At 32.1% G+C, this 17,700-nt stretch overlaps 2 protein-coding genes across 2 annotated transcripts in view; both read right to left on the bottom strand.

Annotated features, from left to right (window-relative positions):
• Positions 1-1,099: 1,099 nt before the first annotated feature.
• On the bottom strand, positions 1,100-14,306 carry LOC145334653 (uncharacterized). Its single transcript, XM_080180198.1, has 6 exons — positions 14,107-14,306; positions 8,080-8,170; positions 7,320-7,558; positions 5,531-5,600; positions 3,080-3,148; positions 1,100-1,272 (listed from the first exon to the last, which is right to left on the bottom strand). Exons 1-6 carry the CDS (start codon positions 14,171-14,173, stop codon positions 1,200-1,202), a joined length of 609 nt encoding a protein of 202 aa, XP_080036324.1. The 5' UTR covers positions 14,174-14,306; the 3' UTR covers positions 1,100-1,199.
• A 1,804-nt stretch (positions 14,307-16,110) lies between these two features.
• Positions 16,111-17,700, bottom strand: part of LOC145334556 (uncharacterized) — a 31,574-nt gene continuing 29,984 nt past the window's right edge. Inside the window, exon 18 of the mRNA XM_080180031.1 lies at positions 16,111-17,583. Coding sequence (XP_080036157.1) covers positions 17,425-17,583 — 159 coding nt within the window. The 3' untranslated portion in view covers positions 16,111-17,424. The remainder of the gene's footprint in view (positions 17,584-17,700) is intronic.

Raw genomic sequence — 17,700 nt, 5'->3', positions numbered from 1 at the left:
AGTTGGGACATTTTAACACATTGCTCCTAAACTATGCGTAGCACAGGAATCGTTTTTATATTTCATAAAAAGACTTCTTAGCGGTTCTAACGGTATGCGTAGTATTTTTCTACTAATAACACAAGCCGCGTCATTTTTATAGACACTATAAAAAGCTTCATACGAATGTAGATTTCTTCAGTCGAAATTGCAAATCGGATGTTTATTTTATCATACTTTATACCTAGAAATATCAATTTACCAATTGGCTAGCCTCGAAGTTTTCTAAGTCTTGAATATTCCTGTTCCCACCTCCAAGAAAATAGCTTAAAACCACCACAGGACCAGTATATTCTATATATATACCTTGAGAAGCACAACTTTATCGGTCAAGCGATAACCGAGATCTTAAGCTTCAGACAGACAGACACACATCGTACTACTTTATACAGATGCAAATAAAAAAGATTCTGATAAAGAAATAAAAATTTATTTGATTTTAAAAACAATAATAATAGTTATTGCAAATATTATTTATTAGAATTAGAATATGGACAAAATTATAATAAGATGGCACTGCCATTATTTTAAAAGAAAAATATCTATTTGAAAAATCAACCAAACTTTTGCCAATGTTTTATTGATTACAGCCATTTCAGTACTAACAAAAGTATTTATAAGTTTCTTAATATTTTTTTGAAAACAAAAAGTTTCCTTCATCGAGAACTTATTCAAAAATATTCTTTTAAAAGCTAATATTAATTTTATGAAAGGTTTATTAGAGGCTTGCCTAAGGTCACTGAAAAAGTCCAGAAAATGTGGAGGGGGGGGGGGTATTATTGAATACTCACTGGTCAAAAGCTGATTTAAATCTTATTTAGAAAAAAATACGCCTTATGCAATATGCATCTAATTTAATTGTAATTTTGATGCAAAAAATATAATACAACTTATTCAATTTATTATAAGTAAGTTTCATTACCAATTGCAATTGAAATAAGATCGTTGGCCAAGATATTTAAATTTTTATCTTAATTGTTCTTGATACAAAAAATGTAAAATCCATAAGCTATAAAACTCAATTTTAAACATTTGAAATTAAGATTTAGATTTATAAATACTAAGAAGAGAATAAATATCATTATCTGTTTTTGAGTTAGTTAAGCCTATACAAAATAAAATGATGAAAAAAATACTTTTTGGAAAACAATTAAAAAAAATTAATCATCTCGATGAGAATCACGAGCCCCTTTCAAAATTCTTAATCTTCCATCGTTCGATCTTCGTGGTTCCCTGAAAAACAAGTTGTGAAATTATACAAGGATGACATCATGCATAAATATAAATAGTAAGATTCATTTCAATAGGCAGACTGTCTTATATAGCAGCCAAGTTAATCGCGTTTTCCCAATCGTAGGATACACAAACAAACTGATTGACAAATAGAAGATTATTGACCAGAGAAAATCTTTATTATAAATTTTATAAGTCAATCTAATATAAACTTTAGAATATATTTCTTTTTCTTATAGATAAGCGACAGACAATTAGACATTGAGAATTATAGAATATTTTTGTTACTAATAAGGATGAAAACATTTATAAAAGCGAAGCTTTGAAACGGTAGGACAAACAAACATTAACACTTGTAGAGTGTGAGATCTGAAAAAGCATAGCATAAATGTATAAGTTTTAACAAAGAGTAAATTTGTTGCAAAACTGCAAAGTTTAAAATCGATAGGATAATTATAAAATGTCTTAATTAATGAAAAGAGCTAACCGTTCCGGACGGATGGACAAACCTACTCTTACTATAAAAAAGCTTCGCTTTTAAAAATAACATTTGATAGGATGCATGACATGTATTCATGCGTTATTAGTGAATAAAATTTGCCAATATGAATGCATGCAATCTCGTAGATTTTTAGATACTTAATATTTGAAATATCACAGTAGAATCAAATGCTTAGAAATACAGTTAATGCTGTTATATAATTATCAATGGACTATGGACGAAGACTTTTATATTGTATCAATGAAAAGAACCTTTTTAGTAGCAGTTAGGATACTCTACAATTAACCCCCTATTTTCTGTCTGTCTGAATTTCTAATTTGGGTTGGGGAGAAATCTACAACCCTTACGTCTCCACAAAAACTAAAAATAACGCATTGAGGGAACTTGAAGTGTTAATTTACAGGGAGTGAGGGGGCATTGGATCGTAAATTACACTTGTACCCAAAGTCTTTCATTAAGTTATCTTATATGTTGGATATGTTGGTGCTTTTCTTGAATTTTGATTGGTTGGTTCCAAAATAATATAGTGTCTAGTCTTTTCAACCAATAATTTTAATCTCCAGAAATTTTAATTTTGTATATCATCATTGGGAATGTATACTAATTTATCATCTATCAAATTTGTTAAAAGTAGCCCTGATTATAAAACGTTGAACTTATTTTTTAAAGTTATTCAACTAAAGAACATTGTCGTTCTTGTTTTATTTGCGAAGCAAGAAGAATATAAATATTAAGTAAATGTCTTTTCCCCCAAATTTTTATTAATATTTTTTGCATTCATTTTGACCTTAACAAAGTGTATGAGATAATTATTAATTTGGCTAAAATCAATTAAATATGCCGCGTTTTTTATATCTTCATCCGCCAATTGGCTATTGGTTGATACAATACAAGCCGATTCTTATTGGTTTAGAGCAATAGCTACTTTGGAGCGTCCGCCAGTGACGGCATTTAATTAGGAATTGGTAAAAGTTGCAATATCCCTTTCAAATCTAGGCAGGGACCTAACTAATGGCCAGATTTCCTATCCCTTATCCCTGGCTAAAATACTTCATTTTGATTTAAGAAGATAGGACATTAGAAGTACAAGGATGGGGTGGTTAGTTGGAGTGATGATTTCCTCTTGAAATTTGTGCATACCGTAGGCACCCTCAAAATTTTTGTAAATATACTAGATTTTATCACACATATAGGCAGGCACCACCAATTGTTTCTGAGCCAATTGTGGACATAATTGTCATTGTTTTGTTAAACTTGTATAAAAATAAAGTAAAAAACTTTTAAAACTGCCATAAAAAATATTACCTTATTGTTTGTTGTCCTCGCTTAGTTTGATGGAAAGTTTGGCTTATTATTCTTCCATCATTTAGTTCTCTAAAATAAAGAAATAATTAGATTCATTGTTTAATCGTTTTGTTAATTGAAAAGTAACAAGGATATCAAAATCCATAAAAGCGAATCTCTATATGTCGATGATGACAAACGAACATTAAAACAGAACAGTGGCAGAACTAAATGAGCATAATATTATTTTAAATATCTATGCAAAAGGTAATGTTCAGCCAAATTATCTAAATACAGGATACTGTTTAGGGACATACTTGTATTTTTAGGACTTTGTTATAGAGATGCTTCTCTTTACTCAATGTACCATGTAGTCCTATGCATCATTATTTCAAATCAGATAAATAGGAAAACTATATCATATAGAAATTGTGGTCAACAAAATGAAAAATCAACCCCTTTTTTGAATAACCCTATGGACTTTGAGGTAACGATTAAAGAGTTGCTATGCTTTATAAATAGTATCTAAATATTACAGGAATCATCAAGTTTAAAATCGGTAGGACAAATCTAACAGGTTTAAATTAACTAATTATCTAACCACTACGAACGTACTGGCGATATTGTCAACTTATTTTAATAGTCTATTATCGTTTAACTTATCTATAATACAAAGTAGAACGATGTCTATCTGTCTGTCTGTCTGTCCGTCCGTCCGTTCGTCTGTCTGTCTGTCTGTCTGTCCGTCCGTCCGTCCCTTAAGATCTCGGTAACCACTGAACCGATCGGATTCTACTCTTCAGGGAATATACCTACTGGTCCTGTGGTGGTTTTAGGCTATTTTCTTGGAGGGTGGGACACCCCCCCCCCAAAAAAAAAAAAAAAAAAATCCCCCCCCCATCATTTTTTTTGTAAGGGATTTCCTTGGTCCTTTTACATATTTCGCCGAATTTTTTTTATCACCTCTTAGGCCAAAGCCCCTAGAGGCTAGGGGCGAAGCCGCTAGTGTCCTAAATATTACACAAAAATCGGAAATTACATCATCATACCAATTAGAAAAAAAGGATTTTTTTTAAAGCGAAGCTTTTCTATAATTAGGGTCGGTCAGTACGTCCGTAACAGTTAGCTCTTTTCGTTAATTTAGGCATGTTAGAAATGTCCTAGCGATTTCAAACTTTGCATGATGATTCCTGTAACAGTTAGGTACAAGTTAGAAAGCAAAGCAACTTATAATCGTTACCAGAATGTCCGTACATCCATTTTAAACATGTTGATTTTTAACTTTTTTAATAACAAATTTTTATGTGATAAAATTATCCGATTGGACTGATTTTTGGAATACTGATTCCTAGGACAACAAAGTACATTGTTATGAGTAAAGAATCTCTATAATCAAATCCTAAAAATATAAGTGTGTCCATAAAAAATATCCTATATTTAAGCAGTTTTTCAACAGATTTACTTACAATTTTGTTTCGTTCGACTTTTTTACAAATTTATATTTTGATTATACAGTTCTGACACTCTACAAGCGTTAATGTTCGCTTGTCCTACCGTTTCAGAGCTTCGCTTTTATGGATGTTGTCATCCTTGTTATTGTCCAATGAATAAATATAAAAATTTTTGAGAAACAATTATATAAACCGAAGTAATTAATGTTATTATAATGATCTTGTATAACATTAATTTATTATTCCTCTGATTAATTAATTCTAACCATGGGCGTGCGATGGGTGGGTACGTTGCCTTCCCTTTTCATCAGATCAACCCCACTCCGGCCCCCTCTATTAAAACCCTGTGCTGATTCTAAGAATTTATATTTTTTTGGAACAAAACTTCTCTCGTGCCCGTGCCTGTTCTTAACACAGTATCTTTGCCGTTCTTAATTTACCCGCATTCATAATTTCAATTTTAGTAGCGAAGCTTCTCTAAAAGAGTGGTCGCTATTTCACTAACTCTTATCATATCTTACTATCCGTTATCTCACCAGTTTTCTATCTAACTTTTTTATTAATTATATTATAACACATAGCTTTATTACTCTTGGAAATTGCCGAATAAAAAAAGTAAATAGAAATTATTAATGTTATTTATTTACAATGAAGAAAAATAAAGAACTGTTTTCTGTTTTTTCAAGCTTTTACTTGCGTATGATAAGTTACAAGTGGCTACGCCTCTAGAGGTTTCTCGGGGCACTTGAGGGCAATTCAACCCTCCTCTTTCTAAGTAAAATAAGGTTGTTTTTTTTAGAGGGGGGGGGGGGTTATCTTTTTTCTCTTGAAATGGCGAGGTGGACTTATCCTTCCTAAAAATGTTATACACCTTCTCCTGACTTAAAAGAAGCTCCACTGCAATGGAGAACCAAATCGGTTCAGCAGTAAGCAAAATCTTGGAGCACAAACACACAGACAAACGCCCTATTTCTTTTATTTAATGATGACCGTTTGTAGCCTTGTTTATTAAAATCATTACCTGTTATGAATCTGTTTATTTTGCAGACTCAAATATTTTGTTCTCAACAGAAAGTCTAAAAACTTCCACACTGGAAAAAAAGACAATATACATGTATTTTAATAAGCGAAGCTATTTTATAATTTAGTTTGTCTGTCTCTCCGTACGTCAGTCCATAACACTTAGGGGGGGGGGTATGTTATTTTCTTCGCTGTTTTTTAAAGATAAACGGCTGAATTTTTTGTGAATATTCCCTATAACAATGAGTATCCAGTATATAACTTGGTCCACTGATCTGTCAAAAAATATTTGAAAGATTTTCTGATTTTGACCAATAAATTTGTTATTGTTTTATGAGCACTTAACATGACTTAACACTGCTTTTTAAATCAAATTTTCTATTTTTCACCAATTATATTCGTGTTTCGCCACTTATTAATGTTGACATCCTTTTTTTAGTAGCGAAGCTACTCTATTATTCACTTTGTCCGTCCGTCCGTCAGTCCGTCAGTCCGTCAATCCGTAACGCTATGGGGGAAATGGGATTTACTCAGCTCCTATAACATTGACAACATTCCCATCATTAAGGAGCACAATTGACTATAAAACATCATTGGGGGTCGGACCGCTTTTTAGCAGGTTTTAGGCTATTTTTAAATTTTTCACATTTTTCTCCATATCTTCAGTGTTTATGGTCCAATTTTCAAAATTTTTTCAGCTATAGATATCAAAATTAAATTTCCCATCGTTTAAAGAAACATCCATGAAGGCCAGACTTCCTTTTTAACAGGTTTTAGGCTATTTTTTATTTTTCACAATTTTCTTCATATCTTCAGTGTTTATGGCCTGATTTTCAAAATTTTTTCAATTATAGATATCAAAATTAAATTTCCCATCGTTTAAAGAAAACAAACATGACGGCCAAACTGCCTTTTTAGCAGGTTTTAGGCTATTTTTATATTTTTCACATTTTTCTCCATATCTTCTGTGTATATGGTCCATTTTTCCTAATTTTTTTAAGTTAAGGATATAAAAATTAAATTTTCTGTTGTTTTAAGAAAACAACCATGGCGGCCAGGCTGCCTTTAATCAGGTTTTTGGCTATTTTAATATGTTTTACATATTTCCCCATTTCTTGGTTTTTTTTTATCTAATTTTCAAACTTTTTTGGGATATCAGTATCAAAATAAATTTTCCCATTGTTATGAGCATCTTTTATTTAATTTACTTTGACCATCGTCATCATACATAAAACAAGGTTTCGTGTTTATTTTTTCCAATAAATCTATTCTTGATTTTAATAAATACCCTTTTAATCTACTTGTACGTATTCCAATCTACAATTTTTTGTGCTTCGCTACTTATGGATGTTGTCATCCTTGTTTTAATATAAAGATGTATAAATTTGTATCTTAATTTAAAAAGAAATTTTGATAATAGTTATTTGATGAGAAATTAAATCTTAGCAGAATATTTGTGTGCTAAACTTTTCAATGCTTTCAGGGACTAAGGATTGTGATTCAGATAAACAATTTTAAGTGAAAATTTCCCCACAGCCCTCTTCCCTTATATATCCCCTTCTTATCCACTTCCCTTCAGCCACATTCAAAAAACAAGTTTTACGCCAACTCTACGCCAACAAAATATTTAATTTTTGGCAATTTCAAATGGAATTATTTGGCTGAATCACAGCCCCTAAATTCTTTAGGAGAATTGGTTGGGGGGGGGGGTGGAGGGGGGGGGGGGGTTGAGATGGAGCATTGTGATATAATCGACATTGCCCCAACTAAAAATTTCTTTAAAAATATACCTTCCAAATTTTGAAGCCTTGGTCGCAAAACTTCTTTCTCTTTTACCTCCCTTCGTGGGGACTCCTCTACCCCGAGATAATTTCTTCTGGGGATGCCTTCTGACAATAAGACGCTCCTCTGGGGGGATATACCCCGGAGGGGGCCATCTCCCAGTCTTTGGGGGTAAATTGGCCAATCTCTGAAGTTTCTGTTGGTGGAACTGTAGCTAGTGTACGGTAATATTTGTTCCAGAATATTTCTAAACAATTTTAAAATTTAAGCATTTTTTGCTGGTTTATAATTTAAAAGACACATAGATTTTCCAGTATTTTCTAAACTTAAGACTAGGACATATATGAATTAAAATTGCATTATAGTTTATTTTATATTTTCAAAGACCTAATTTTGCCGAACATATTAACAGACACATTAAGAAAAATAATAGGTTATAATTCTTTTCATTTCATTATAGCTCGAAATCCGGTTTATTTCCAACAAATTAAAACCGGTTCTAGGCCTAACTGATAAAAAACATTAATCCTTTAATTCTTTAATTTTCCTATCCTTGGATCCACGTATTAGAGACAGCTTTCCACGGATAACAAAATGAAAAAGTATAAGATTAAACTGGTATTAATTTATTGGTTATAAATATTTTAATATTCGTGAAAATTGTCTGTAATTCAATGCTATACATGATTTCTAGTATGTCTGATAACCGGTCCCAATCCACCGGATATTGGTCCGTTTCAAAGCCATGCTGGAAATAGAATGTCTAACCTTTGATATTGTTGATACTTGTCTAGGTCAGGGCCCTGCTCTTCCTCAACTTCTCTTATTGGGATCATACCATGGTGGAATGTTGGAATACCTAGATATTAGGATATATAAGTTGGAAACAATCTTAATGTTAGAGGGAGATTTGAAATCTGCATCAAATTTTAAAATTCGTTTTTTGTATAATTCTTTATCTTAAAGTGGAAATACAATTTAAGTTAATAAATTTTGACCAATAGGATAGGTAGATTGGAAACTACCTGCGCTGTAATTGGTTGAATGATGTGCGACACTTAAGCTTCTCCAATTAGAGCGCAGATAATTTCAATCAGATGTCAAAAAGAATTATACAAAAAAAAACGAATTTTATAATTTGATTTCAAATCTCCCTCTAACATTAGAATTCTTTCCAACTTATATATCTTACTAGATATATCTATTTATGAGTTGAATGATATTTAAAAAAATCAGGAAAGCTCTTTATTGTGCATATAAAAAATGACGTTATATAAAAAAAAGAACCAATGATAGGCAGTTACATAGACTAAATCACCAATGGAAGGCCAGTATACATTTTAACTGGCCAATGGTAGGCATGGATGACGTATTTTTTTATAGGCACCATAAAATGCTTCACCTAGACACATTTATAAAAGCTGAAGTGATTCTAAGCTAGTTATAAAAAAAGTTGCGTGAACAGCCATTCGGCTGGTGGGTATAGAAAGGGGAAGAGAGAGAGACCTTATTAATTTTAATTTTAAGGGAGGTGTTGACACCCTTCCCCTCTCTACTGCACGCCACTGTTAAAAACTACCAAACGCTTCGCCCCCAGCCTCTAGGAAAAGGCTAGGGTGTCAAGAAGATTTTTATAACGTTTCCCTGAAAAGTAAAAAATATTTGGTCCACTTATCGAGATCTTTAGCTTTAGCCAAAATCCTTAATACTTTATAGTTAACTAGCGGCTTCGCCCCTAGAGGCCTCTAGGGACATCTGAGGAACGGAGAGTTGAATCCCAAAATACATTTTTTTAAATTTAGATTTTAAGAAAAGTAAAAAAAAAATTTTTTTGGCGGGAGGGGGGGGGGTTAAATTTTTTCGAGGGGCGATTTTTCTTGACAGGGTGTTGGTACGCTCCCCCAAAAATGTTATAAATCTTCACGGGACCTATGAGAAGCTACCCTGCTAAGGAGAACATGATCGGTTCAGCGGTTAGCGAGATCCTTTGGTCCAAACAAACAAACAAACATACATACAAACAAACATACAAACAAACAAACAAACAAACAGACAGACAGACATCGTTCTACTTTGTATTTTAATAAATAGTTTTTTTCGTTATGTTTTAAGCTTTAAAGTAAAAAAAGACAAGACGCTGATCTAATAGACTTTAAAATACAACACAACAAATTTTTAAAATGAGATTAATAAAATTATTTCAAAGTAGATTTGAATAAAACAATTACATAATTGTAAAGCATTGTTAAATCAAGTGTAAAAAGTTTTATCATATTTTATGTATATACCAGTTGATTCTCTCCAAGCCTATAAGGGCCCCTCCTTTTATTTATTTTATAAAGGATTCTGTTTGCTGTAATCCAGGGAGGGAGGGGACATTGGGCTCTTTATTACACTAGTCCCCAAAGTTTTATAATAACGTTATAATAATTAGTTGGCTTAACAAATATGAAGGTTTTTCTTGAATTTTGATTGGTTGGTTCATTAAGATGAGCATCCAAACGTTTCAACCACCAATTGTAATCTACAGAAGGGGTAATTTTGTGTATCATCATAGGGGTTGTACATTAATTTATCAGCCATTGACTTATCCCTTTTGATCCCTGGTTGTAATCTGTGTAGCTTTTAATTGAAAAAAAAGTTAAAACAGTCAAAAACCAATCCAAGATTTTCATGATATCTTAATGAAATAAACACCCAACTACTTTGGTATGTATAAGCCTATACCAGGCTCCTCCAAAAAATATGAACTTACTAGCCTAATCATAATTAGCTACAATGGATTATATTTTGTAAGTGAATTTTAGAATTCAATAATTAAAGATCACAAACCCATATCAAACGCTTTGTTTTAATCAAACTGTAGTAAAATAATAGGGAACACTGTGGGCTACAATTGAATCAAGACAAAAGTAAGTGCCGAGCCCTGGGACCTATGTAGGGTGAAAAAAGACATAAATCCTTGATGATTCCAGGTGGAGACAAAATATTTTAGCGGGGTCTTTTGGTTTTTTTTCAATTTTAAGTTCTGAAAAAAATAAAAAAAAAATATGAAAATCTTTAATAAAAAACAAACAAAAAATAATTCTTAATATTTTTTTTCATTTAAAGATACAAACAACTTATATAAATACTATAAGCTTTAAAAAAATCACAATTTTCAAATTTAGACTTTCAATATAAAGATTTGTAGAAAAAACCTAACAACAAATTCTAACATATTTCTGATCAACATAGCAATAAAACGTCTTTTGCAAAATCTTTATCATCAAAAATAAATAGCACTTACTAAAGACTTTTTTTCATTTAAACTTATACTTTTCACATTAATTAACTTTAAAGATTTTTTTTTTAACAAGAAAGGTTGCGTGATTTTTTTATTCATAATTAATTGCCTAATTTTGAGATTCAGATAAAAAACTTTACTGTTATACTCTACTAGCAGCGGTTTACGCCTCTAGAGGCATATAGAGGCCCTTAGGTTGGGGGGGAAGACGAACCTCCCTTACAATTACAGTTTTTTTTAATGAAAAAGTTAAAAACATTTATTTTGGAGAGTTAATTCTCTTGGGAAAGTGGTGGTACCCTTCCCCAAAATAGTTATAAACCTTACCAGGACATATGAAAAGCTACCATGTAAAGGAGAACCATAGTTATCAAAGACTCACATAGAACCTGTTACTTTATTATAAAGATATAATATACACAGAAACTCTACAATCAGAGTATGTCTGTTTGTTCATCCGTCTGTATAAAAACAATACAGAATATATTTATTTTGCTATAGCGGCTACGCCCTTCGAGGCCTTTAGGGGCACTTAAGAGGGGGAAGAAGGGGTTGAATTCAACAACTATATTTTTATTTTAGGCTTAAAAAGGAAAATTTTTTTTGTGTGTTGTGGTCCTTTTTTAAGGGGCGATTTCTCTTCTCTTTCCCAAAAAAAGTTATAAACCTTCCAAGGACCAATGAGAAGCTACATAGTAAAGTAAAAAAAGAACCATATCAGTTCTTAAGCATCAGAAAGATAGATAAACAGACATCAATCTATTTTGTATCATAAATAGTGCTTTAAAGCAGGGAGAGAAATATCATCTAGAAAAAAAATTTCCTATCGTTTAAAAGTTATATCCCTGTATAAAAAAAATAGGATGTCCGTGTGTTTTTTCTGTCTGTGCCTAAAATTCTTGCTAACCGCTGGACCAATTTGGTTCTTCTTTATTGACCTATCTTTTAGACTGATATTAGGATCAACATATTAAGGAGTAGTTTAGTGTCTATTAATCCTTATATAAAAGTAACAGTTTCTGTGTCTGTCTGTTTGTGTGTGTGTGTGGGTGTCTGTCGGTACCGAAGATTCTTTGTAACCGCTTAACTGATATAGTTCTTCTTGGTTCCAGCTTTTCATGGTCCTGAGAAGTTTTGAGTTTAGAAAAAATTAGTTCCTACCCAACATTTAAAAAAAAAAATTTCTTTTACATACTATAACTGAAAGTAGGGGAGGGGTCAACTTCCCCCCACTTATCAAGTGCCCTAGATGCCTCTAGGGGCAAAATCGCTAGTGATAAAATAATTTTTATCTTGAATTATGATTAAATTGTTCTTTTTCCATTTAATAAAATATAATTGTAATTATCAACCACAAAGAATATTCAGAATTAGGTAATTGAATTTAACAAGGGAAAAAAAGAAGACAACATCCATAATTAGTGAAGCTCTTAAGTTTAAAAGAATACAAATATAGAAAATAGCAAGTGTAACATACAGATACAAAAATATATTAATCAGAGCGAATGGGACAATGGGCTGTTTATTAGACTAGTCCTCATAGTTTAATATAGGAATTTGTTATTCGTTGGCTTAACTACTTAGGGGACTTGTTGCAATTTTTGTTGGGTTTGATTATTAAATTAAGTGCCCAACGTTTCAACCATTAACTGAAACATACAGAAGGGTTATCCATGTATCATATTTGGGAATGTAAATCAATTTAGCGGTCATTGTCTTATCCCTTTAGATCCCTGAATAGTAATTAACAATGATCAATGGTTCTTTTTTTTGTATGTAGCTTCTCATTGGTCCTTGGAAGGTTTATAACTTTTTTTGGGAGGGTACCTCCACCATCCTAGAAGAAATCACCCCCTAAAAAAGGACCCCATTTCACACACAAAAAAATAACTTTTTCTTTTTAAGTCTAAAATAAAAATCTAGTTGTAAAATTCAACCACTTTTTCCCCTCTCAAGTGCCCCTAAAAGCCTCTAGGGGCGTAGCCGCTAGTACCAAATAAATATATTCTGTAATGTTTTTATACAGACGATTGAACAAACATACATACTCTGATTGTAGAGTTTCTGTGTATATATGTATCTCTATAATAAAGTAACAGGTTCTATGTGAGTCTTTGTGCACAAAGGGATCTCACTAACCACTGAACCAATATGGTTCTCCTTTACATGGTAGCTTCTTATATGTCCTGGTAAGGTTTATAACTATTTTGGGGAAGGGTACCACCACTTTCCCAAGAGAATTAACTCTCCAAAATAAATGTTTTTAACTTTTTCATTAAAAAAAACTGTAATTGTAAGGGAGGTTCGTCTTCCCCCCCAACCTAAGGGCCTCTATATGCCTCTAGAGGCGTAGCCGCTGCTAGTAGAGTATCACATGATATAAAGCAGTAAGGTTTTTTGTCTGAATCTCAAAATTAGGCAGTTAATTATGAATAAAAAAATCAAGCAACCTTTCTTTTAAAAAAAAAAAATCTTTAAAGTTAATTAATGTGAAAAGTATTAGTTTAAATGAAAAAAAGTCTTTAGTAAGTGCTAATTATTTTTGATGATAAAGATTTTGCAAAAGACGTTTTATTGCTATGTTGATCAGAAATATGTTAGAATTTGTTGTTAGGTTTTTTCTACAAATCTTTATATTGAAAGTCTAAATTTGAAAATTGTGATTTTTTTAAAGCTTATAGTATTTATATAAGTTGTTTGTATCTTTAAATGAAAAAAAGTATTAAAAATTATTTTTTGTTTGTTTTTTATTAAAGATTTTCATATTTTTTTTTATTTTTTTTCAGAACTTAAAATTGAAAAAAAACCAAAAGACCCCGCTAAAATATTTTGTCTCCACCTGGAATCATCAAGGATTTATGTCTATTTTCACCCTACATAGGTCCCAGGGCTCGGCACTTACTTTTGTCTTGATTCAATTGTAGCCCACAGTGGGAACAGTCCCTTTCGTGGCAACAACCCCTTAAGGGGCGATTCGTCGTATGGCTTTTTATAGGTTATTTTAGGTTAGGTTAGGTTATATTGGGTTAGGTGATTTCCCCACAGAGTTAGGCAATTGGCCCCGCAGGGTTAGAGCCCCCCACAGGGGCTAGAAATAGAAGAATATCTACTGTGAAAAATACGAAGAATCGCCTCTTAAGGTGCGTTGCAATGAAAGGGACTATACCCAAATAATACAATAACTTTCAGGGATCCTGAGTCTTATGACAGTGATTTATACTCCCAATTACGACAAACAATTTCCCCTTATGCATATTAAATTAATGGTGGAAATGTTTTGATACTGAAGGTTTTTTTAGAGCTTAATTAATATTTATGTTTCAAACTTAGCATGGCATTTTATAATTAACATATACTTTATATTAAAATCATCATGTTTATATATATTTTCAGCATTCTGTTATACTTTAAAGTTTACATTAAGCTAAATAATGTCGAATCATTCTAAGAATTTATCCTAAGTATTTTTGTGGTAACAATCTAGCACAAAAAAAGTAAAAAAATGACACCTGTAGAAAACTGTAACTGTTGAGAAATGAAAAGACTTGCTAGGATAATTGTACAGAGGGGTTGCATTAGTGTTGGTCTTTTTTTAAACTTTAAATTAAAAATGTCTTTGTTTTTTTATTTAACTGCTCCCAAGTTTCTTTTTTGTGTGATAAAAATTGGATGTGGATGGTTTGGGGAGTCTGAGACGCGAGTGAGACAGAGTCGGAGAATTTGGCGCCTTTTATACCAACCACCCAACCTCGGAACAACTCTCATTTCTCCCGCCAATTTCAACCGCCCACGAAAATTTCGCGCGCTTTTTTTCCCCCTGTTAAAGAGCAACAGGCGGCATTGTGGTGTGATTCTTACGGAGTCAGGTGTCAATTTCAATTTCTCTGTTTGGTTGAGCAACTTTTGTCTTCTGAACTTAAAAGGACTCTCCACAGAAAAATCAACTTTAGATTTTTGAAAATCTAACCTGAAATTATTATTCTCTTTTTAATTTTAGGCATTTTTTGTTTTTGTGGCATCGCGATCGAAGCCCTTTGAAATTTTTTACCTCCTTTAAGTGAATCCTCCCGCCATTTAATTTGTGCTGCTTTAGTGATTTTTAGCTTCTATTTTTGCCGCCGTTGCCGCATTCATCGCCCTTCTCCGCCGCTACTCCGCTGTACGTCGCTTTTTAATACAAGCTCCCCTCTCCCTTGTTCAGAAATTAAATGGAGGCTGGGGGTGTTGTGTATAGCTACGTACGCAATGTATAGCGGAGTAGCGGCGGAGAAGGGCGATGAATGCGGCAACTGCGGCAAAAGATAGTTATATTTGGCAGAGGCGAACACAAAATGGAGGCGGCAGGATTGTCCAGTCAAGGAAGAGGATAAATCGTAGAGCGGCCGGTTGCAATGGAGCAAATGTTCTTTAGCGGCGAACACATATTGAGTGGAGGAAAGTGTAGTATATATTGTTATAGCGGCAGTACAAATAGGCGGCGGACAAAATTTTCAAAGGGCTTCGATCGCGATGCCACAAAAACAAAAAAATGCCTAAAATTGAACAGAGAATAATAGTTTCAGGTTAGATTTTCAAAAATCCAAAGTTGATTTTTCTGTGGAGAGTCCTTTTAAGGTTATCAAAAGAAAATTTTTCTCAAAATCACCCTCTAATCTTAAGTAAAGGCTTTCTCCAGAGACATAAAGGGATAAGACAATGGTCGATAAATTGATGTACATTGTACATCCTAGGGAGGGGACAATGGATCGAATATTCAATTTTTAGGAGTCTCAGACTTTGGGTACTGGCTTTAAGGGAATGTCAGGGGTGTATATTCTGCATGGGATCCCCGGCTCAGGGGGGGGGGAAAAAAAATAAAAAATAAGTGGTTGGAGGGAAAAAAAATGTAAAAATTAAGAAAATGAAAACATTTTTTCCATTTCGCCCCCCTCCTTGGTTAAAAAAAATAAAAAAATGTGTGGTAGGAGGGATAAAATAAATAAAATATAGAGTTCTTTAAATATTTTTATATTTTCCCCCCTACTTTTTAAGAAAAATCTAGGGGGGAAAAAAAATAAAAAATTTTGTAGCAGGGGAAAAAAAATAAATCTTGTGCAGAATATACACCCCTGGGGAATGTGCAAGAATTTTGCAGTTTGTGACTGAGTTTGGGTACTAGCGCATGAAATGCCGCTACTCGCTGTGTTAGTTTTGAATATAGCAGGCAAGTATCAATAAAGGTTTAAAAAAAATTTCTCCAAAAAATATCATTCCATAAATAAAAACTCTATTGTGATATTTGTGTAATACACAATCTAAGAACCCTAATCTTACAACCTTAATAAAATCTTGTGTATATTGGCATTTAAAAATTTTCAAAATTGTAAAATAATATTCTTAGAGAAATTCTTTTTTGTTCTGTTCCATATTTTCGGCTATTTTCTTACTGATAAAAAGAGATAAATATTCGCGCTATGCAAAGACCAATATATTCTTGTAGAGTACCTTTGCTCCTAAATTTAAAATAATCTGGATGGTACATAAGAATTTTTATTCATTTCAAATATCAATAAAATATAATTTTATTTCAGAATAGAAATATAATTTTAATAAATTCAAGTACAAGGGCGAATTGCCCTATGAAACTAAAACCTATGAGTAAAAATAACTTTCACATTTTCTTTAGAAAAAACAATGTTTACAAATACAAATAGTTTTAATGAAAAAATCTTGTTTACATTATCTAACTTAAATGAGTTTTCTTTGGAATAATTTAACAAAAACTTATGAAATGTTGCTCTAAAAGTAAGTTATATAAAAATATTCAAAAATGAGTAGGTAGGTAGAAAAAAAATATGTAATATTTTAGACAAGGCTCGGCAGCCGCGTGAAAACAGCCGCAGGGCAACAACGATTAATTTCTGATATGGTAACCAGTACCTACAGTAAATAGGCGGCTAATTAGCGGCTGCTAAGCATTTCTAACTGTAATAAATAAATTATATTCTGAATTCTTATGTTTTTTTTTTTAACATTAAGGCACAATTTGTCTCATATAAATTGATTTGACTAAAATATATTTATATTTATAAATGTGATGAATAAATAATCAATATTGCAATAAAAATAGAAAAGCTAAATTGTTTAATAATCTAAATGTACATAATAATTGATTTACAATATATATATATATATGAGTTGATATTGTATAGCTCTGAATGAATAGCAAATCACAAAAATTGAAACTAGAACTTTGCATTATAAAAATAACATTTAGTTTTTTTGTATCATTAAGAATAAACAAATTTTGAGTCAAAAGGACTTTTACTTAAGTATTACAAATACAACTTGATTTTTTTTGTTTAACCAGGGGTGTATATTATAATTCAAAACAAGGAATTTTTACAAATTAAATTGAGGAATGAGATAGAGGGGTGGGGGAATACTTATTTATCGCATTGTTTTATAGACAGTTTTCCGCGGGTTTTAAAATGAAAAATTTTAAGATTAAAACCATTTGTGTTAACCCCAAGAGCCAAAGGCCCGGGCTAACAAAACTGGTATCAATTATATAATTTTTATTCAAGGATTCGTGTAAAAATGTCTGTAATACGATGCTATACATGATTTTTTAGTATGGCTGAGAACCAGTTCTAATCCAGCGGATTTTATTCAGTTTCTAAGCCATACTGGAAAAGCATTTGAAAAATTGAAAGTAAAAACGCAAAATCAATATCCAACCCCAGTTATCTGGTATTGTAAAGCAATTGAACATGTGTAAAAAAAAACTTTCTTTCTAAAAATCTCACATTTTAAAAAAATGTTAATTAGTTACTAAATTGAAATAACTATCCGCTTGTGTTATTATCACTGCAACAAGACTTGGTGCTAGTTGTCTGTAATCTTTGATAAACTTTGTCTCTGTGTTCTTTAGTAAGAATGGGTGCCAACAATCTTTCCCTTCTTTCTTTGTCTGCCTGGCGACTTGGAAAATCACTTATTCTCGCCTGAAAATAAAATTATTACATCGGGTTCTTCTTAAAAGGGTATATTCTCGTAGGTCCCGGGAAGGTTTATAACTATTTTGAAGAAGGGTACCACCACCCTTCCCAGAGAAATAGACA

This window comes from Acartia tonsa, chromosome 12 (genome assembly GCF_053477335.1).
Source record: "Acartia tonsa isolate MP-2025a chromosome 12, ASM5347733v1, whole genome shotgun sequence".
In the NCBI taxonomy this organism is placed as follows: Eukaryota; Metazoa; Arthropoda; class Copepoda; order Calanoida; family Acartiidae; genus Acartia; species Acartia tonsa.
The sequence above is the reverse complement of the archived record's forward strand: the minus strand, read 5'-3'. Positions and strand labels throughout refer to the sequence as shown.

Excerpts from the sequence above, each read along its gene's own strand:
- LOC145334653 (XM_080180198.1), bottom strand. The coding sequence starts at position 14,173 with ATGCAACCCCTCTGTACAATTATCCTAGCAAGTCTTTTCATTTCTCAA. Across the intron at positions 8,171-14,106 it reads ACAGTTACAGTTTTCTACAG|GTATTCCAACATTCCACCAT; the intron begins GTGTCATTTTTT and ends CCTAATATCTAG. Across the intron at positions 3,149-5,530 it reads AATAAACAGATTCATAACAG|AGAACTAAATGATGGAAGAA; the intron begins GTAATGATTTTA and ends TCTTTATTTTAG.